The sequence below is a fragment of the Natator depressus genome, chromosome 14, assembly GCF_965152275.1.
Source record: "Natator depressus isolate rNatDep1 chromosome 14, rNatDep2.hap1, whole genome shotgun sequence".
NCBI lineage: Eukaryota > Metazoa > Chordata > Testudines > Cheloniidae > Natator > Natator depressus.
In genome coordinates, this window is record NC_134247.1 from 20670186 (window position 1) to 20692937 (window position 22752).

The 22752-nt window shown below is 46.5% G+C and overlaps 1 protein-coding gene across 1 annotated transcript in view; it reads right to left on the reverse strand.

The window, feature by feature from the left end:
* The window catches only part of LOC141998816 (heparan sulfate glucosamine 3-O-sulfotransferase 3A1-like), an 84601-nt gene extending 73248 nt beyond the window's left edge, over window positions 1–11353 (reverse strand). The window contains exons 1-3 of the mRNA XM_074971798.1: window positions 11330–11353; window positions 9164–9337; window positions 8278–8882 (exon numbers count right to left, since the gene is read on the reverse strand). Of these exons, the coding sequence (XP_074827899.1) occupies window positions 8278–8882; window positions 9164–9337; window positions 11330–11353 (803 nt within the window). The remainder of the gene's footprint in view (window positions 1–8277; window positions 8883–9163; window positions 9338–11329) is intronic.
* Between the last annotated feature and the right edge of the window lie 11399 nt (window positions 11354–22752).

Consider the following 22752-nt stretch of genomic DNA (forward strand, 5'->3'; position numbering starts at 1 on the left):
TATGCTGGCTTCGTGCATGCCTTTAAAATGTGCCACTCAGGGTATGTCTATGCAGCAGCTGGGAACTGACCAATGCAGCTATGTGGACACAGCCTCCAGAGTATACGCAGCTATCTCCATAGTGAAGACTACCCTCAGGCTAGCTGTCTGAATACAATCCTGCCCAGCCCCCAAGGTACATTATCGGGTGGTTAGCTCAAGCTGCCACCCATGTCATTGCGACCACACTGCTATTTTTCAGCACTAGCTTCAGCACATCTACCCAAGCTGGAAATTACATGGCCCTGCTGCTGTGTAGATGTACCCTCAGTCTTTACTGCAGGAAAATGGGCTTAATCCTCTCCCATGACAGCCACATGGCGTTTCAGCACTGATTTCCATGAGACTGGGCCTTGGGAGTTTTACTTAGGAAGTCTTTGATGTACAGAGCCAGATTCTCAATACTGCTCAGCACCCACAAACAGGGTTGATTCTTCAAGAGAGCTCCACTCCAATTTAGGCAGCCAGATGTGAGGCCACGCTTCTGAAAGAGCTCCCAGCCCTGCACTGAAAGCCTGGTTGTAAGGGTCACGGTGGGAGTTATTGGCTGCAGGGCACTTAAAAACATCTGACTGCTTATTCTGGTGCCTAAATGGGAACTGGGCCCTTTTGAAAACCTGGCCCTGTCACAGACCTCCTCCTGCTCAAAACGATGAGTTATCCTAAATGCCTAGAAATTAAAGGAACCCTGTATATTTTCAGCCTCCCCACAGGCAAGAAATCAAAGACGATATTTATTTGAAAATAGCAGAACAAAACAAAACAAAACCCCTTTGGTTTATCGCTAAAACATTATCCACCCAAAATAAGTTTGGGTCCCACTGGGTGCTGGGTATGTGGACTCGATGTTGCTTTTTTAATCTTCCCCCATGTGTATACACTAGATGGCGCTCTACATCGCATAGTGAAGAGAGGTGAAAAAAAGCTAGCTCCCAAGCAATCTCAGATTGTGCAGACATAAGAAACAAGGCTATGGAGCGGATTGTGATAGAAGGGACTTGTCTCTTTCAGCTTTCTCTGAGAACTTGTCTATTCACTCTCTTAACTAGTCAGCCTTTGCCCTGATCAAGACATTCCACGCAGATAACATTGTGAACGGGGGCCAAGTTCACCGGCATACTCCGGTGATGCAAAGCAGCCGCAAATCTGGTTTAACTGGACAGTCAGAGCGGGGTTTATGGCTGCTTTGTATCTTAAGAGTGGCGCAAAGCAGCTGGAACATACAGGTGAATCTGGCCCTGTAAAGGACATGGAGCCCTGCATCATGTGTGAGGTAATCCCTTTTGCACAGCTCTCCTGCCCCAACCCCGTGCCCGCAGGCCCAGCAGCACGTGTAGGGTTTTCCTCACAGTGAAGGTGTTTTGCCCACAGATAAATATCACACTAACCTGATGGTCAGTTTGTAACAGGAACTCCAATTACCAGATTACCTATTTTAGGTATGTCTATGGCCTGCCCCTGTTACCACAGTATCTAGGCACCTCACAATCTTTAGGTGTTTATCCTCATAATACCCCTGTGAGACAGGGCAGGCCTATTATCCCCACAGTACAGGTGGGAAACTGAGGCACGGAACAGCTAAGCGACTTGCCCAAGGTCAAACAGGAAGTCTGTGGTAGAGCAGGGAACTGAACCTGGTCCCCTGAGACCAGGCGAGCACCTGAAGCACTGAACAACATTTCCCCTCTCTGACTCCAATCATCATCTTATGCTGCATTTGATGATGCCAGCTTCCATCACCCACTAGTAAAATTTTCAAACAAGCTCCTTTGTGCTGTCCCCCAGGCTGCCCCCCAGGCTAGGGAGAAGCTCCCTTTAAATAGCCGCAAAGCGACCTTACTAACCTCCTTCAGACGTCTCCTCAAAACTCTCCTTTGCCACAAGGCCTACACAAATCTCTACAAGTTAGGCAGCTGGTGTGCTTGGACCACTGCCCATCATACTGGCCAACACTGTCTCACTGCACTCCCCTGTCTGTCTGAGTGGTTGTCTCTTGTCTTGTATTGTAAGCTCTTTGGGGCAGGGACCGTTTTTTTGTTCTGTTTGTACAATGGGTCTATAACTGGGGTTTGTAGGCCCTACTGCAATACAGATACATAATTCAGGACTCCCATTCTCTTCCACTGTCTTCCTTACACAGCCTAAGCTCACTATAAGCAGGTTGCAAAGTCACTATAAGCAGGATGCAACGCTGTCATCAATTCAAGTGTGTTTGGGAGAAGCAGAGTTCATAGAACGAGGCGCCTCCCGCAAAAACATTTAAAGCTCTGGCTTCATGTAAACGAGCTTTCCTGAACTCCAGCCTCCCCATCACAAACCGTCTCTTGGAATAGAAAAAACCAGCCAAAAAATAATGACTCCGTCCTTGAACACAAGGATTGGGAAGCTTAAATCTGCTTTAACGGCAAAACTTCCGACAACGAGTACACACTGGGGGGGTATATAAACCAGGAATTAAAAAACCAAAAGAATTAAGATCAAGCGAATGCCCGAATATAATTATCTGCCTGCAGAGAATACAAACAATATAAAGGCTCACAGTTCCAGTATTGTGGGGACCACACCAACATCTAGAAACCAAAGACTCTGTCAACCAAGCTGCATGACGGAGGGGAAAAAATCGCACTTACCCTGAGGAAATTTGTACGGTACATAAAGTCTCCCCTACCAGGCACAGAGTTATGACTGAGGACAGTTGTGGCTCACAATTGCTAAAGCATCTCCCCTTAGAGAAAAGAGGGTTTTTGGTGTTTACATCAAGTACTTTGCTCTGCAGTACTTTACTCATGATGGTTGGGCCATCTGGGCTGCTTGCAGTTCTCACTCATTGCGCTAGTTCTTTTTAAAACATTCCCCCCTGTGCACGCATAACCCTACCCAAAATGCATACTCTCCTCTGGTCTCTCGCCGAGTGGCAAATGACTCCCACTCCGCTCCTCTGAACTATGCTGTCCAGATGAGCTCTGGCCATACGACCTCGCAATAGTGGCTGACCTCCAGAGTCCCGGAGGCTCTGATTTCATTTCAGACTCTTTGTGTGAATCGAGGCTTGAGGCACAGGGGCTGGGAAACTCACTGCACAAGAAGGTCCTTTACAGCTGCTCCCAGCTGCTATGAACTTGCTTTTCCTGCCATTCTTTTCAGGAACTGAACAACTCCCGGCTCACTTTGACCCTCATGCATTACTGGTTGCCTTGAAAAAAACCAAGAGGATATTCATACAAGGACACGGAACTTCCTAGGTCTAGAGGCATCAGGGAGGAAACTCCCAGCCTGACAGAGAAACCTTGAATAATCTTTCATCTCTTGCAGAATGCTGTAGCCTAATGACATTAGCTCAGCTTTTCTCTAGTGCAACTGGCAGCAGCGTTACAAAGGCAGGGAGATTAAAACATATGAAATAAACGTTCCCTGTGTGACTGACAGCATAATGACATTCCAACGGGCGACTGAATCGGTGCACGGCTAACAAAGGATCAGAGAGAAACAGTGAGGCTCACAATACCATCAACAAACACGTATTTTTCTTTCAGACATTTCTTACTCGATTGCATTCACCCCATAGACTTGAAGTTTTCCCCAGGCTGCATACAGTCATGTGCCGGGTAGAGGGGATGGTAGCTCAGCTCTATTAAAACACAGGCTCACCTGCTATTGAACTCTATCAACTCAATAGACTTGTTCAGGACCAGAGCAGAGATTTCTGTGTTTTAAAGTCAATGAGACCATTGTGGGCTGTTTCCCCTCCTTCCTTCCCTTATGCACTAAGTACTCGCAAAACTGAAGTGGAGAAAGCTGTTGTAAGCACTGAACTTCCCTTGATATTCAAACCTCATGCAAATGCCCATGTAGGTGTCACACCTCCCAAATAAAATCACCAAGATTGTTTTTAAATAAACCTCACTGTAGGTGAGCTGCCTTTTAAACAGATGCAATGCAGTCTAAGAGGAGAGGTGATTATTCCACTTGATTTAACATACAGCATTTTAGATCAGTTTCACTTATTGTCTGGAACCACAGTAGGTGTTGAGACTTTCACTTATTAGCACAGAGCTTTGCTACAAGTTCTTTGCCGTAGGAGTCTGCTATCCTATAGGTATTACAATTTAATTCATCGGTTAAAAAAAAAAGAGTCTGATCTTGCTGTACTTCTGTTATCGGCCTCTCCAAACACTGACGTCCCGATTAAAAGGATCTCATGATAACATGCAACAGCTACTAAAGCTCATCTTTTATTCCAAATAGATATTCTCCCTTTATCTCCTCTGTGATCAACATTGCTTCTCTCTTCTCAGCCTGTGAGGGGCACTGTGGTGACAATATACAGTCCAATTTGAATGATCTCTCAAGAATCCAAACACATCAACTTCATGAAACGTGTAAAATCCACTGATCCCCTCTCTCTTCCCTTAAGTCTGCTATTTAGCCTCTCCTGTCAATAAACACCTATGAATATTACTATTTAAAGGCTTTTCCATTTCAGTGTAAAGATCCTGGCCCTTTTTGTTACTTTTTAGATAAAGCATTCAGTGCCCATGGAGGTTCCCTAAGGCCACAGAAAGTGAACTAAAATGTTTATATCCTGTAATGATGCTGTTTAGTCTGCCTGCTCGAAAATAAAAATAAATCTGAAACCTAAGATGGTGATTCCAAAGACAAGCAATCAAGAGATACTAGCAAACATATGGTGATATTCCCAGTATTCACTTCTACTCAAAGATCATGACAAATGCATGTAAAGATTTTTTTACATAATGTTTTAAAACAGAGCCATTTAAGTGATTACCGACTTTCTGATCCTGCAGCTCCGAGATTCCTGGAACTACATGTTAGTAAGGATTACTCACATGAATAACGGTTGCAGGACTGGGTCCCTCGTCATGAATAGCCCCATACAAAGAACTCACTGTACTTCAATCTCCACAGAGCTAATAGCAAAACAGTGAAACTCAACACATCAAACAGCAAACAAACTGAAGCAATTAATGTAAACGCTCCAGTATCAAATGGTAAAACACGGTGATTACATAAAGAGCCTGAAGGGGAACTACTCACATGGGCAAGAGCTACCAGATCAAGCCCAAACTCTTTGAAAATTAAACCCCCGACACTAAGAAATCTATTGTACAATAATGTATGTCACTGGCATATGGTCAGATTCTGTATTCCTTGCTCAGGCAAGATTTCCAGGATTAGGCCAACCCACAGTGCCATCTCCTCTGCAATGAATCAAGGAACCCATTGTCAAAGAAACAGATTTCCTGAATTACCAACCATAAATAATGGCAGACCCTCTCCCAAAGCCATGTGTTTATTTTTCGAAGTCAAGAGTTGATTAAAGTTCTTGAGGTTTTCAGATTTGCTTTTAATATTTCCTTTCTGATAGAGGGTCAGTGCATGGAAAATTGGATAAGCGCACACTAAAAATATCATTCTGTAGACAGCTTCAGCCCTCTCAAGAGGAAATCTTTATTCTCAGAAAAAACACACCCTGCAATCTGAGAAAATAAGGTGCATTCTATCCAGTGCAATATATGGAAGTACAGTGGTCTCTTCCCTTTGCAAAAAATACATTGCACAAACGCTTGGGCTAGACTCTGACTTTCCGTATGATGATACTACTGATTTCAGTATAGTCATCACAATTTTAACCAAATACCACCTTCCACTAAAATGTTAGTAAGAGTTAAATGACAATTAGATACAAGTTTTAGAGTGACTTCAAGTCCCTTCTTTTTTGCTCGTTTGCCGGATGCAAAACCTCAATATTTCTATTGTGCAAAAGGAGGACAACCTATTCTTAGATCCAACAAGTCATTTTCATATGAACTTGCCAGAGGACACAACTTTATTAACTTTAAATTACTACGACACATCAGAAAAAAAATCTAACTAACAACACGAGGAGTATTGCCCTATGGCTTTAATTTCTGTTTTCACATTGTCAAGGGCTCCCACTTACTTTCTTTTCCAGCAAATGAAAAATTAATTACTTTAACAGAAAGCTAAAACAAAGACACTTTAACAACATTTGCTTTCTTTCCTGACTTTGTTCATGGCTATTTATGGATAATTACTACCACTGACATTTTTATTATTATCAGATTGCCCAAAATTATGAGTGAAACTTATAACTTTCCTCATACTTAAATGGAGAAAATATATTTTAAAGACTAGATTCTTAGGGGTTGTTTATTTGCTTGATTTTGTAATACCTGATAACATATGTATTTCTACACTGTCAGTTGCTCACTTTAAAATACAGTCTTATCTCATTTTCACAGGGATTACTACCTGATTTTACAAATACAACAGCAAATTTAAGGGAACTCTGAGGCTTTCCTCTGCATGACATTTTTCTTTCTTAAAAAGAAAGATGAGCCAGGCAGTTTACAAAAAATAAAAATCGAACAAAGACAGGGCTCTGGAGCATATTGCTAAGTTTTCATCTACTTTCATCCACAAGCAGTTTATTTTTCCTACAATGAGACTTCTTTAAAAAACAAAAAGTTCAGTTTTCTTGCAACAAGTCTTTTTTTAAAGATCATCTAAAGCAATGTTCGTATCAGGATGGTGTCTAAAATTATCAGCCAAATTTCCACTGAAAATAGTGATTTAGGCCCTGATCCTGCAAACTTGCTCAATTTTACACACTTGAGTAATCCCATGGTGTGTGTGATGTTAAGTACATGGAAGTTGCAAACACACACAAAAAAAATCAAGTGAAATGCTGAGTTAAGTCTTTTAGATCATCACAGCAGAAAAACACAACTGATAGTACCTTGAGCCAGACTTTCAAAATATAGTTTGCTATCAACTTATGCCTGGTCTACACTACAGAGCTAGGTTGACATCAACCTAACCCTGTAAGCATCTACACTAAAATGTAGCTCTCTCCGATGGAACTCACCCACTATACCGACTTAATAACTCCATCTTTGCGAGCGGCGTAGCATTTACGTTAATGTAATTAGGTCAACGCAGTGTCAGTGTAGACACTGACTGCATTGCTTACATTGACTGCCGCTGCCTTTCAGAAACTGTCCCACAATGCCCCACTCTGGCAGTTAAATCGGTGCAAGAGCTCCTGGTGAAGACGCACACTGAGGACACAGGGAGCGTAGTGTGTACATGTAAAACTGATTCAATTACTGCAGTGGCTGTACCTGGTCGTAACTTAGGTCAACTTAGTTTTGTAGCGTAGACTTGCCCTTAGCCTTCAAAATATACCTTAAAAACACCCAACAATTTCCTAAACATCCTGACATGGTACTTCCCTTCCTTAATGAGGAAGGGGGTGGGGTATGAATACCTATTGCTTTTTTGTTTGTTTTAATCACTAAAGAAGCCTTACAAAGAAAATGAGCCAGTCACTAAATAAATCACATGCTATAGGTGGTTGAAAACTTTGGAGCCCAGTTCAAGAGCTGATTGTCCCTGAGACGAACCCTCCTTATAAAATGACTTTTGCTATGGCCTCCCCACACTGGGCTCCCCCTGCACTGACGGGGTTAGGATGAGTCCTGTTTCCCTCTTCTCTCCCCCACCCCGTTTCCCCTTCACTGATGCCACTGTGGACAAATGAGACATTGCTGATCATGTTGCATGACCTGATCCTGGCAGGCATTTGGGAAGGGATGTGGGGAAAGCTATGGAGGTTGGAGAGGCAGAAGAAACTTTGAGGATCAGGGCTGGGAAGGGTTTTGGGAATCAGGGCTGGAGGGAGCACTATGGGCTGAGGAGTGTCTTTGCAGATCAGGGTTGGACTGGGGATTATAGGGTGTCTTCAGGGATCAGGGCTGGTGGGCTGGAGGGGTGAGGGAGCCATAGGGATCAGGGGCAAGGGGGTGTCTGGGGATCAAGGCTATGGGGGGTATGAGGATCGGGGCTATGGGGATCAAGGGCTGGGAGGGGCTATGGGGTTCGGGGCTGTGAGGGCCTTTGAGGGTCAGGGCTGAGGTGTGTTCGGGGCTAGAAGCTATGGGGATCAGGGCTGGGGGCTCTCAGGGGTCTTTGGGGATCAGGACTGGGGTGTGTTTGGGGATCGGGGCTGGGATCTATGGTGATCAGGGCTATGGGGTGTCTTTGGGGATCGGGGCTGGGGGCTCTGAGGGGTCTTTGGGGCTCAGGGCTATGGGGTATCTTTGGGGAGCAGGGCTGGAGCAGGGAACCTCTCTAACTCCCCCGCCCAGCCCCGGACGAACCGCGAGGGCAGCGGCTCCCGCCCCAGTCCCGTACCTGTACCAGGCGAAGCCCCGCTCGTAGCCGCGGTCGAAGAAGTGGGGCTCGGCCCCCGCTGCCCGCACGTCGGGGTGCACCCGCAGGAACTCCAGCAGCGCCCGCGTGCCGCCCTTCTTCACGCCCACGATGATGGCCTGCGGCAGCCGCTTGCTGCCCTCGCCCAGCAGCAGGGCCAGCGTGCCCGGGGGCTCCCCGCCGCCGCCCGACCCCGCGCCTCGGCCGGGCGCGTCGGGCCGCCGCCGCTGCTGCTTCGGCCGCTTCCTCCGGGCCGCCGGCGGCCAGCTGGCCAGCGAGGGGGACCCCGGCTCCAGCGGCCCGCCGCCGCCCGCCGCCTGCTCCGGGGCGGCCGCCAGCAGGGGCCCGGGCAGGCTGGGGCAGCGCTCGGCCAGGCAGTAGAAGACGTAGAGGGACATGAGCAGGGACATGAGCATCAGCAGGAACTTCTTGAAGACGCTGCGGGGCAGAGGCTCGGGGCAGGCGGCGGGGGCAGGCGGCCCGTTCCCTGCCATGCTAGCCCGAGGCACTGCCCGGCCCCCCGGCCATGCTAGGCAGGTGCCATGCCCCCCGCCCCCGGAGTCAGCAGCCAGCGGGGGGGCGCAGGGCTGCCCCGGGCCGCATTGTCACTGAGCTGGAGCTGGGAAGGGGCTCGGGTTGTGTCCCCCGTTTTCCCCCCACCCCCAGTCTCTTAAGGGCGACGCTTCAGGGGGGCATCATCCGCAGGCGGCTCCTGCCAAGCCCCGCAGGAGGGGAAGCCCCGACGCGAACAGATCCCGTCTCCCAGGGGAGGGCGAGTCGCTAACGGAGTCCCGGAGCGCAGGTCCCGGTCCTACCTATCGCCGGCCCCCGCCGGGCCAGTCCCCTGGCAGTGGGGTGGGGGTGTCACAGTCTGCACGACTGAAGCAGCTGCTCGCCACAGCCCCACCACCCGCTGCGCACCCCCGGCAGGGGAGAATCGCTGCGAGCCAACGGGACAGAGCCGCTCCCGGCTCCCGGCTTCGCCTCCCTCCTCCGGCTGCAGCCTCTGGCTCCGCTCTGTTGCCACCTGGGCTGACGAGACCTGCCGGGGGGCGAGAGGGGGGAGCGCTCCGGGGCTGCTGTCACCGCCCCTCTAGCCTCCAGCTGCTGCCACACGTGGAGCTGGAGCAAAACTTCTCCGAAGGCAGCGAGCGGGGCGCGCCCCTGAGCGAGGGGAATGCGGCGCGCAGAGCCGGGGCTGGACTCTGGAGCGGGCCGCGTGTCGAGCAGCCCTTGCCGGCGACCCAATGGAGTGAGAGGGGCGTGGGCGGCTCTGAATACCCCCACCCCCCTTCCCCGAGTCGCAGGAGCCACTGGTACATTGCACGCTGTGTTTATATCAGCCTCCAACCAGAGGTGGATTTTGTAGCCAAAGGTTCATCTAATTCTCTATTGTCATAAACTCAGGCAGATTTAGGGGAAAACCAGCTTGTAATTCACCCTAAGCGTTTGATAGCTACTTCTTCACCAAACACGTTTTCAAGCACAGAAGTCGCTTCTTTTTATGGCGGAAGCCCTACTAGGGATGAAAGGAAGTAGGGTTCTAGAGAAATGTACTAGGGGGTCTGTCGAAATTATTCTATAACCCTATGGAATTTCATAATGAATGATCTACTTTCCATTGAATGTTTAAGGCATCCTATAGGATTTATTAATAGAGAATTGTATCCCTGCTCCAGCATTCTATAGGATCCTTTAAACATTCTATAGAAAGGATCTCATCCTATAGGATTTGGGGTGATTTCTATAGAACCCTATTTTAAATCATCTTCTAGAATTTCATAGAGAATTGTAAAATTCTATATATTAAAAATTCTCTATTAAATTCTATAGGACTTTTCCATAAGGGCTTTGTATCAGGACAAACATGGAGTTTAGACATATCCAGTACTGTATCTGGCTGTGTAACCATCCATCCACCTAGGTTTTCATACTATATCCATCACCATGGTATTGGAGCACAAATTTCTGATTTAGGCCCTGATCCTGCAAACACTCAAGCACATGAGTAATTTTACACATAGGAGTAATTCCACTGAAGTCAATGAGACTACTCAGATATATACAATTAGGTACCTGCATAAATCTTTGTAGAATTGTGGTCATAGACTGGTAGAAGGCAATTTATAAAGTACATGAAGTCCTGAAACCAGATCCAGCCCCAATGATTTCAGTGGAACATACTTATGCTTTCAGGATCAAGTTGCATGATTGGGCCCTCAGTTTGTCATAAATATACACATATTGCTTTCAGAATTTATTATTCTCCATTGAGAGTAAATAAAATATTGAAATAGCTATCATCTTCATGCCTGGAATGCCTGATACTAAGGGCTTCATTATTTCATTGCCTGTGGGAATGTCCTTTTAATATGAAATGTTTGTCATAGATTATAGAGTTTTTAAACACACGTGCACATGAAACACTTGACTTGGATTTTTTCTTCTGTTTATTTGGTGTGACTCTAGCTAAGCAATTAGACTTCAGCTACTTGGAAGCAGAACTTGTGTATTTTCAAATTATTCAGTGAAGATTAAAAAATGGCAATGAATACCGTTTAGCCATCTGCAGCGTGGGTTGAGTTATACAAATGTGTTTGTAAATAGAAAACAGACTATAATTCATAAACATTTACAATGAATTATTCTACTAGGTCTGCTTAGAAATTTGATAACACTTTTTTTCTCTTTTAGCAAATAAACATCCTCCGGAGGGAGGGGGAGAGGGATAAAATAGGACAGGAACGGGGTCCTGGCTGGGAGGGGATTGGAATTTGACCTCCCCAAGAAACATCTGAATTGGCACCACTTCAGGTGTGCATGCACAAATCCTGTTCACTTCACTTAGGGTAAAAGGTATGGATCTGGAGGCAGAGTTTGGCACTAATTGGGGTTAAAGATGAAGTCTTGCTGATATTTCTATTCTAGATTTATGCATTTTGGTGTAAACACTGTTGCAGAATACTGTACTTCTAATGTTAGAAATATTAGGTGAGTACAGTTTTATCTATATTTGTGAGCGTACGCACCTCACCTGTTTCAGCTTTAATACAACCATTTTTCAGGGTAATATTCATGATTTTTCAGGAAGTTTGCACTTCAGAACAAGGGGTGTTTCACATTGTAGTTGCACTGAACATAGCAATATTGATACACATTTTGCCATCATGACGGATTCATTTATATTTTTGTTCTGTCCTTTTCTCCTTTCTTTTATAGTTTTAGCTAATCTATCTAGCTATCTTAAGGTTTTGTATTGCCAGCCATCATCAGCTGAGTACCTTCCACAATTAGCAAATCCCTAATTCCCTAGCAGACTTCATGGAATCTCTGGCTATTCTCTTCGGAAGCCCTGTCTGGGGTAGGTTTCTTTAAAGGAAGCACAAAAGGGTGTTCAATGCTGTGAATCTTATTTCAGTTATTGGGGGAAAGCTTTCTCACGTTTGGCAGGATTTCTGAAGATTGGGACAGGCCCAACAAAGAAAGTAATAGAATGCCACTAGCCACAGCCCCCAACTAAAACCCCTCCAGAGTATCATCAAGGATCTACAACCTATTCTGAAGGACGATCCCTCACTCTCACAGACCTTGGGAGACAGGCCAGTCCTCGCTTACAGACAGCCCCCCAACCTGAAGCAAATACTCACCAGCAACTATACACTACACAACAAAAACACTCACCCAGGAACCTATCCCTGCAATAAACCCCATTGCCAACTCTGTCCGCATATCTATTCAAGGTACACCATCATAGGACCTAACCACATCAGCCACACCATCAGGGGCTCGTTCACCTGCACATCTACCAATGTGATCTAGGCCATCATGTTCCAGCAATGCCCCTCTGCCATGTACATTGGCCAAACTGGACAGTCTCTATGCAAAAGAATAAATGATCACAAATCAGACATCAAGAATTGTAACATTCAAAAACCAGTCGGAGAGCACTTCAATCTCCCTGGACACTCAATAACAGACTTAAAAGTGGCCATTCTTCAACAAAAAACCTTCAAAAACAGACTTCAATGAGAAACTGCAGAACTGGAACTAATTTGCAAACTGGACACCATCAAATTAGGCCTGAATAAAAACTGGGAGTGGCTGGGTCACTAGGAAAAGTATTTTTCCCTCTGTTGATACTCACACCTTCTTGTTAACTATTAGGAATGGCCACATCCACCCTTGTTAGCACTACAAAAAGTAATATTCCCTTTGTTGATGTTCACCCCTTCTTGTCAACTGTTGGAAATAGGCTACATCCACCCTGTTTGAATTGGCCTCATTAGCACTGACCCCCCCACTTGGTAAGGTAACTCCCATCTTTTCATGTGCTGTAATACATATACCTGCCTACTGTATTTTTCACTCCATGCATCTGATGAAGTGGGTTTTAGCCCACGAAAGCTTATGCCCAAATAAATTTGTTTTAGTCTTTAAGGTGCCACAAGAACTCCTTGTTGTTTCTGAAAGATTGTAAAGACTCTGGATTCATCTATTCTTCCCTGGAAGTTCATTCTATAGCCAGATCCCCTTCGTTGATTGCTAGTGTATTCTTTGTTTCACTTTCTTCTTCTCATCATTTAAATTGCTCATCAATTTTTAAAGATGTGATAAATAAATGAAAAAGAAATATAAAATCCTGCAGGTGCTTGTGGGATGGTTCCTGAACTGATCACAGTATTTCCTCAAAGAGATTCCTTGTTTTCAGCTGACTCTCAGAAAACAATTTTTTCTTAAATCTTACAGGCAACCTTTTTTTGGAGGGAAAAGGAGAGAAATGGAGGAAGTTTATCGTAAAAATGATTTTAGCCTTTAGGATTTACAAGGCTTGATCTACAGCCCATTGATATCAATGGGACTTAAGCACATGCTTAAAGTTAACTCTGCATAAGAGTCTTGCGGAATCAGGGCTATGCTGCGTTTCATCAGTAAATCTCAGAGCTCTTTTTAAGGGTGGTTGAGCACCATTTTCCCCTTTTTGCCAATGGGAATTGAGGCACTGGGAGGTTAAATCAGTCCTCCAAGCTAGTCCGGCAAGTCAGAGGCACAGCTGGGAATAGATCCCAATACTAGTTATTCTCAGGCCTTTGTCGTTAGCACTGGATCATGCTGCCTTGCCTGAAGAAGCAGATACTAGCGCTAACGTTACTTACAGACTTTCATCAGACAGCCCTGTTTGCACTCGCTCACTAGAGGGATTGAACCAGCCCATACGTGGCCCCAGCCCAACTATACGATACAACTGTAAATGGTTTTTTTGGTTATATTTCTGGCAGTGAGCACAGTTCTCCCATTGAAATTAATGGCAAGACACTCGCTGACTTCAATGAGAGGAGGATCTGGCCTATTATCTGAAAATACAGCCTACATTTTCAAAAGTGGCTAGTGATTTGGGGCGGGGGGGAGCTTAATTCTGGAGGGATGTCACAAATTATGAGGCACCTTAAAGGGGCCTGATTTGCAAGAAGTGCTGAGCAGAGGCCTTCTGAGAATTGGGTCCCAGTGGAGGGGCGTTGGGCGCCCAGAAGCAGGAGTCCCTTTTGCACATGTCAGCCTGTGCCATTCTTTAGGTTAGGAAGGTTTTTTCCATACTATTTAGGAGCGTGTGGGACTGCGAGTTACAGCACATGACACCTTGGATGCATCATTAATGGGTGGCAAGTTATAGCCTCTATTGGAATTTAATTGATTGATTTTTTTTTTTTTTTTACTAGCGACTCCCATAATGTAGATAGGACCAGGAATTAAACTGGGAATTTGGGGACGTGGGCGCCTGGGGCTCGCACATCCTGACATCTCATTACAAGGTTGGAAGCCAAAGGGAGCCACTTGGTGTCAGGAAGCTGCTCCAGAAGAAAACATCCCATTGTACCAGGGGAGGTGGGGTAATGAACAGAGGAGAGAGAGCCAGATTGATAACCAAGGGGCAGGCTGACCCCGAACGGGTTTGTGTGACAAAAGCCCCTTCATTTAGAATGAATAGGAACAATAGCTAATGGGGCTGGGCCAGCAGCAGCCTGAGGATTTGAGAGCCCAGAGGAGAAGAGTCAATGGAGGGTCCTGTTTTACCCAAATCCTCTATTGATCTCAGTAATCTCCTGGGCTTTCCCCTCCTTGAAATTGCACTGAAAGTTCAAGGACTTTTTGCCTCTGAATTGTGTGGACGTACACATTGTCCGCTAGGAATTCCACTGAGGCCACCTAACTCATAGCATGTGTGATCCAGCCTGAGACAGATTTAAAGCTGGCCCTTGCAAGGCAAATGCTGTTGCACGGATCACTGGGAGGAAGAGCTCTCTCTTGAACTCTGGGTTTGTCCTAGTGGATTTTTAATCTGTGGTTGGAGGCTCAGGGGCTCCGTGCTCTGCAGATGCCTCCCTTTGCCTTCAACTCAGGGATAAAAAACACTTAAGGGAGTATTGTAGCATTAATGGGCACTGCTGCAGCATGGGGAGGGGGCATAAAAAGGGGGAGCATGCATGGGAATGACACTGCTACACCCTGTCCTAGGCTGCAACATATGCTCCCTCCAGTCCTCCCACACCAGCTGACATGGAAGGGCTGTGTGGCCACAACCTAATTCCTGCCCCTCACCTGCAGGATGTCTCACTCTATCACTCCCAAGTTGTGTTCGGGCACTGACATCCTGTCTGCTGGGAAAGGATCCTTTGTCCCTCCCCACACCCCTGAGCATCTGCCAGAGGCTGCCGGAATCTCCCCCCTCCCTCGTTAACGTTCGAAGGAATCCCACAACTAAAGATAAATTGAGGTTTTACCCAGAGGAACGTTCTGATGGGAGCTGCACAGAGCTGAATGAGGAAACGGGCCAGGATTGTTCATGGTTATTAATTTTTTCATTATTTCTACCATTAAATGAGGCAGGGCACGTCCATACTGAGGATATTTTGACAGAATAGGGCCAGTTCCTCACCTGGTAGAGATGAGAGTGGTTCAATTATATTGACTCCAGTACAGCTGCACTGGTTCATACTAGCTGAGGATCTGGCCCATTGTGTAAGTCTCATCTACATACCCAGAAGCTCATTTCTTTCTCGGTGTTTTATCATCTTGTGTGCTCAGAGTGCGAGTGCTTGAGGGCTGGGATCCTCCCCCCCCACCACCATATGTGGGTGCAGGGCCTAGCACCATGGGGCCCTGATTCCAGCTTGGGCACTACTGCTGAAATACAGTGCTTCAGTGTCTGTCCATCCTTGGGCACATGCAACAACAAAGGATAAAGCCCCCAGCTAAGCCAGGAGAGTGAGGGAGGGTCAGGGGGGCTCTATGCAGCCCTTGTGGGAGTGAAAGAGGTCAGAGAGGGGGCATGGAAGATGGAGAGCAGAACTGGTGTTCCAAGCTACCCTTTTCTGGACCTTCACCTCCACTCTTCAGGGTTGGCACTCTGCAGAGTGTGGGTGGGGGGGGGCATCAGGCGCCTCTCTTTTTGGGCAGACTCCTGCAGATATGTGGTCTGCCATCTGTGCCGTAGTTAATGCTGCTGATGGGAGCTGCACCCAAGCAACAGAGGGAAGAATCAGGCGCTTCTTTACCAGTTGATAAGAGGGATGTACAGGCGCTGGTCAGTGTCTGTGCAGCCCCCTGGAGATGCAGAATGCTTTAAGGTAGATCAGTGCATATCAATTGGCCATGACCAAATTCAGGCTGGAAATTAGAAGACAGTTTCTAACCATTGGAGTGTGTGAGGTTCTGGAACAGCCTCCCAGTAGGAGTTGTGGGGGCAAACAGTTTTAAGAGAGAGCTGGACAAATATATGACTATGATTGTATGATGGGGATGCTTGGGATGGAAGAGGGAAGGGTTTAGCAGCCCTGGGGATCACTTCTGGTTTATGGCTTATGTTCCTAAAGCTCATGCTTCAGGGCTTCAGTTGGCTACCACCAAGGGTCAGGAAGGCATATTTCCCCCAATGTATTCTGGGTGGTTTTTTGATCTCCTTCCCCTGAAGCATCAGGGCTGGAGATGGGAAACTGGGTGGAGTGGGCCAGGGCACCGAGCAGGGACAGAACATTCTCTCTCTCAGGTGCTTGGCTGGCTGCTTCTTGTTCCCCTGCTCAGGATCTAACTGATCACCATACATGGGATCAGGAAGGAATTTTTCCCCAGTTCAGATTGGCAGTGACCTGGGGGTTCTCTCACTTTCCTCTGCAGTATGTGGGTGCGGGTCACTTGCCAGGATTGTCTGGGTATATCTCACTTACTCTTTTTCCTGCCATTGCAGGGTCCCTGATCACTGGTGCACCTCCCTCCCTCCTGTGGCACATAACAGTCTGGTCTCTTGTGGGTCTCATTTTGGTTGTTAGGGGGTGCTGCTGGCCTGTGACATACACAGGAGGTCAGACTAGAGATGATCTAGTGGTCTCTTTTGGCCTTAGACACTGACTCTATGTAGAGCTTGTCAGAAAATGGGTGTTTTTTCTCATGGAACATTTTGATTTGTAGGTTTTCTGATGTCAAATGGATCATGTAAGGAAAGCAGATGCTCTCCCCAACCCCCACACCCCAAATCAGTATAGTCAACAACCCAATTCTCTGTCCAAAAATTGTGATGGGAAATTTTCAAGCAGCCCTAGTAGGCGGGCGATCACACAGGTAATTTACCCAGGCAGTACTGCCTATGCCCAGGGAAGCAGGCAACAATTCTCTGAGCAGAGTATAGTGCAGTTGAAATCTTACCCAGTCTTGCTTTAGCTGCTGCAAGAGGCAGTGTGTTCTTATGCCTGTTGTCTGTATCCAGTGCTGAAAATCAGCTCCATCCACCTTGTATCTGATATCCTGTCCCAGGCAGGGAATAAAGATAGACCAGCACGACTGGTAAGCTGGCATGAGAATAAGTGACATCTGGGAGACGTTTAGGCAGGCACTCCTGCCCATGAATTAATAAGAGCTGGTAAGACGAGGAGACTGAAAAGGATTCAAAACCTTTCTAGCTCCTTGATAGAAAAACTTTGTACTTGGTGGTGCCAGGCACAATACAGATTTCTGTAGAGCCAAAGAGCTGGATTCTGCCCTACCTGAGACCCCATGTGATCCCACTGAATTCATGGTGCAGCCCTATGCATAAAGGAGGAGAGAATTTGGCCTTGAATTCTGCATTATTCAGACAGAATATAACCCCTGGGGGAAATGGATCAAAAGCTCAAATGAGCCTGTAAACAAGACTGATTCACATAGCTTTCCCCATGATATGGGGGTCGGTGATTTCTTGGGTGGGATTCCATAGCCTTTTCATAGATCAGATGTTCTGTGAAATCAGTTCTCTCAACATTTCCCAAGTATACAGGACTAGCCAGAGAAAGGGGAGCCCAGCCAGGTATTTCCACCGTTCTCCACGGTCTGAGTTTCCATTTCTATTTTTAAAAAAAATAAGTCTCCAGCTATTCTGTTTGCCAAGACACCTTGAAAGCATGACCCGAGTGTAACCAGTGCAGCAATGTCTGCCTGAGTTTGCAGAGAGCCTGAAACAAAAGCTCTACAGTGTGAACTGCCCCCTTTCATTTCAATGCTACCTCAGATGCCGAATTATGACACTTTAAACAGCAACATTGTTAACTATGTCACTGCTCATCGAAGCTTGTGACAAAGGAGAGGAAGGATCATATGAAGAGCCACACCTTAGCAACCCCTGCTGGGATTGGAAGGGGCGTGAGTGGGCTCATTTTTCTGAAGGGGGAGAGGTTCATCTTTCACACATTTGGGAAACACGGACTAAAATGCTAAAGGCCCCACCCTGCCAAGCATAAGTCAGGCTGCTCAGTCTTTAGCGCCAAAGTTTATGCTGCATAGCAATGGCTGCTGTATGTACAGCATTGCATTGGGCAGGGTCTGCTCTCCCATGCTCTATAACCCCTCGTCACTCCCCAAGGAGATGAGTTAGAGGTGCTGAATGCCACGAACACCATGTGCTCTTGAACTGCGCTTCACTCACGCAGCTGCAGTAAGTGCCCTTCCCTAGTTTCTGACTACGGGGATTGTGGCACACTGCACAAATGTACCAGGAAGCACAGAGGCAAGAGGAAGCAGGCTGGAGAGAGACATAGAGAGTTTAGGGGTTCTCTAAATCCAGTTTAGTTTCTGATGTAAGTTACACAACAACATGTAGCTGAAACCAGTGCTGTTCTGCTCCCTTAACAATGTAGCAGAGATCTGGAGTTGTGGGGTGCTGCGCGTGGGTGGTTTACATTCAGCACAGCCTCCCAGATCAGGGTGATGGCACATGCAGCTTTGGGGCTCTCATCTCATCCATTTCAGCACCTCTGAAAATTAGGCCCTGTGTTAGATCCCAAAATACACATTCAAGTCCTGATTCTGCACGATACTTTAGCATGTGCCATACTCTAAGCCCATGAGCAGCCCTCTGGCTGCAATGGGACCATTCACATGCTTGACATCATGCCTGTGCTTTAGTACCCTACTGAATAATAGCTTAAGAGCTCCACTTACTTCTTATCTTCTGACACAATCCTCTCCAGAGTGCAGCCAGAATGTAGGATGCTATTAAAGGAATGCCTCCGACAAGACAATCACTCCCTCGGACCCACAACTCGTCTGAGTTACAGGCCAATATCATGTATGTTACTAATGTCATTCAAAGACTGAATATTAAATTCTGTACATAACAGCATGCTCCTCTATGGGACAGGGCCCTTCTCTTCACACCTGTCTGCTAAGCGCCTAGCACGCTGCCGATTCATTCAGACACAAACCACACTGACTGGCAAGAGGGATTGTCATGTACATGCGCCGTTGTAACGCTCCTAAACACCCACGTCCATGTCAGTTCACAGAGGCCCACTTTTTCCTGGCCCTTCACTGGTATCTAGAGGGCCAGGTCCGAGAATCTCCCTCCACCCCTCTCTTTGTGTGGCCTGCATAGAACCAGGCACAGCTGCAATCCTTGTCCTTCCTACTGCCCCAAATGTACACAGCAGCGGAGCCAAGGAGGGGGAGAGAGACGGTGGGAGTTTGACTCCACTCCTGCCAGCCTGCCCCAGCCTGTGAAGTGGAACCGACAGAGTAGAGGGAAGGTCAATGAACCACTCTGTGCCTGGCAAAAGCATTGTGCGAGTTGATTCATGTGCTCAAAGCACCTGGAGATCCTTGGATGAAAGGCGCTTTATATATAAACATATATAAAATATGTCCTACTGTTATTTATACAAGTCAAATGTTTCACATCTGAATCTAGCTGTGACATATACACAGACTTCACATGCACAGTCTGTATGTTTCATGGACAAGCCGCTGTCCCAATAAGCCAGTGTCTTCTACACCTCGACAAAATCCGCAGTACAACCCATGTCGGTGTGTTAGTGCAAGCCCCTGTTCAAGAACAGTTGATCCACTGAGCAGTGGGTTACTTAAGATTGTTTGGCAAACTGAATGATCAGCACATCACTAGCATTAATAACAGCTCTTAACTATCGCAGGTAAATATTTACCAGAGCTCTGCAAAGGAAACCCACAAACTGTTCACTGGTATAGTTTTGTGTGGATCACTTGAGACAGCTATATTAGCTGGAATGGGAAATAGATGCATTCCTGCTGCCAGCCAAAAGTGCTTTGGAAACAGGTACTTATCTGGTTTATTACCATTGTTTATGTGTTGCTTTATTCGTGCCCAGCAGCCCCTTGTGCTTGGTTTGGTACAATCACGATTCAGTACAATCTGGAATGACAGTAAATACCATGGGGGGAGGGGATTGTTTTTATAATATTCTCAATTGAAAAAAAGTCCAAACCAAACCACACAAGGAAAATTAAACTCTACATCTGCATTCACATTCTGTATTAAAATACCGTATATCTTTCCACTGCCAAAGTAAGGTGAAATTGCAGCATGTTCTTGAGGACAGGATACAGAACTGGGAGCCACAACACCTGGCTCCTCCGTCTCCATCTCTGCCCCAGGCTTCCTATTGGACCCTGAGCAAGTGACATCACCACTCTTTGCCTCAGTTTCACCATCTGTAAAATAGGGCTAACAATGCTTAACCACCTAAGTAAAGTGCTTTGAGACTTACAGGTGAGAAGCCTTAGATAACTGCAGATGGAGAGAGACTATAAAAGAAAGCCAAATACGCTGTCATCACAACAGGCCTGAGCCAAAGCCCACTGCAGTGAATGGGACTCTGAGAGTATGAACCAAAACCCCAGATTGAAAGACTCCTGAAATGAACTGGGGCTGAGGTGGGTAGTAAAATCCAGGTGTGAAATCCTGGCAAATCTCTCATGAACAATGTTCAGATCCAGGCTTTGAGATCGTCCCTTACTAACAAGGGGTCATTTTCCATGTTTTTATTGGAGATTTGGTGGGGATTACTCTTATTTGTATTATGATAGCACCTTGAGGCCCCAACCAAGCTCAGGGCCTAATTGTGCTAGGTGATATACATATCCATTGAAAGAGACCCTGTCCCTTGCAGTCTAACCAGAAAGGGGAAGTGACTTGCCCAGGGCCACCCAGCAAGGCAGTGGCAGAGCCAGGAAGTGAAGCCAGGTGTGGCTGTTGACTCCCAGTGCAGTGCTCCTTTCACTGGGCCATGCTGCCTCGCCGTGCTGTTTCCTCTGAGATGTCCCCTTCTCCTTGAAAGGTTTTGCATCAGGGTTCCTGCTCAATTCAGGGAAATTTGCCCTCCCTAAATCTCCTTGTCTATTTTGGGTGGATACAGCATCCTTCAATTCTCGTCCCAAACTACTATGCAGTATTGCTGTGCACTGTTAAAAAAAGCTGCAACATTGCCTCCCAGAGGTGGCTGCATATCAGTAGTGGGTGCAGTGATCTCTGTATATATCTGTGACCCTTTGAGATCCTCCTGGATGAAAGGCATCATGGAAATGAGAAGGAAACAAAGAAAACCAAAGGCAACTAAAATTGCAAGGGACATTTATGGGGAAATGACTGTCCTATCATCCATTTATCAATCTGTCCATTATACGCCTGCCTGCCCATCTGCCTGCTTAAGCATTTATACTATGTCATTCACCATAGTGTCTATGCACTACACAGAAATTACCATCCGTTAGTGGGGAATCTGTCTGGGAGTGGAAAGTTTATGCAGAAATGGTTTGTGAGGATTTTCTTTTCTCCTCTAAGGAATTAGCTGGTGCCTTTTTGCAGCAACCTGAAACTCCAGGGTCTCCAATGGCAATAATGGGTGAGCCAGGAAGCAGAACAGAAAGGGAGGCAAGGCTGGGAACACTTTAAGTTCTAAAGCATTTTGGGGGGAAATGTAGGGCTGGGTTTTCAACAACTTTGGAGCACAAAATGCAGGTGTAATTTCACGCCCAATTTGCATGGGCAATTATCAGGACTGTGTGGGTCATTACCTGATTTGCGCAGGCAATTTGTCCACTGGAATGTTTTGAAAATCTGGTTCTTATTGTTTCACAGAACAGAATCACCACTTCTGCAGTAGAAGATTTTACTGATCACACTTACACTGGCATATAGCTGCCAACACTGCAGGGTTGCTAGAGTGTGTGCACACTCAGCTGCCTTTGCTGATGTTGTGTGCCCGCACTGCGACGTACAGTATTGTCAAAAGACGCACTCCATTGTGAGCAGGCATTCCAGGGTGGCCTGTGGCACTGTCCGGCACTGACAGGACTGAGCATCAAGTGTGGACACATGCAAAGATACGCCAAAGTAAGGCAAGTTCTACCAGTAAAACTTTGTAGCACAGACCAGGCTGTTGTGTACATGCATCTATGGGTATGTCTAGACTAGACAACATGGTTGAGTTTAGGTCAAAGTTAGCTAACCCCTAGGGTACACCTCAACCAGCTAAATCAAGAGACAAGGTGTTACCACGCATATAGATTAGGAAGAAGGTTGAGGTTAGGTTGGGGCTAGCTAACCTCAACCCACTTAACCGCAATCGCTTTTCCTTGTCTAGACTTAGCCTATATGTATAAACTGGGTCCATAGCTATTTTCCCAGGTCACCCCCTCTCTGTTCCCTCCATTCTCCCCCTTCCCTCCTGGGCCCCACATCTTACAAACCCCACTTCTCTCAGTGAATCTAGCCCTCACACAGCTCATGATTTGTAAGCCGCATCCTTTGGAATATGCTTAGAGGGCACATCCACCCCCAAAGCTAAGCCAGAGTCAATCTTGAGGATTTTCCTAATTGCTCTTGCCTGCTTCCCAACGCAGAGGCCTCTCTTAGCAAACAAACAGATAGAAAAGCGGAGCAAAGGAAATGGGAACAAAAAGGAGGTAGTTATGTAGGTAATGGCCTCTCCAGGTGTATTGCAGTGCAGTGGGCATGGCTGGGAAAGGGAGATACACAGAACTAACAGGGCCTGGGAGCCCTGTACAGTGTCATTTAGCTTTGGTTAAGGTTGAGTGGTTGGTCCCCGGAAAGCAGTTCTTTGTATTGATTTGATCAGAGTGGGTTGTGCGTTCTTGTACATATAGTGATGTGTATGGGTGTAC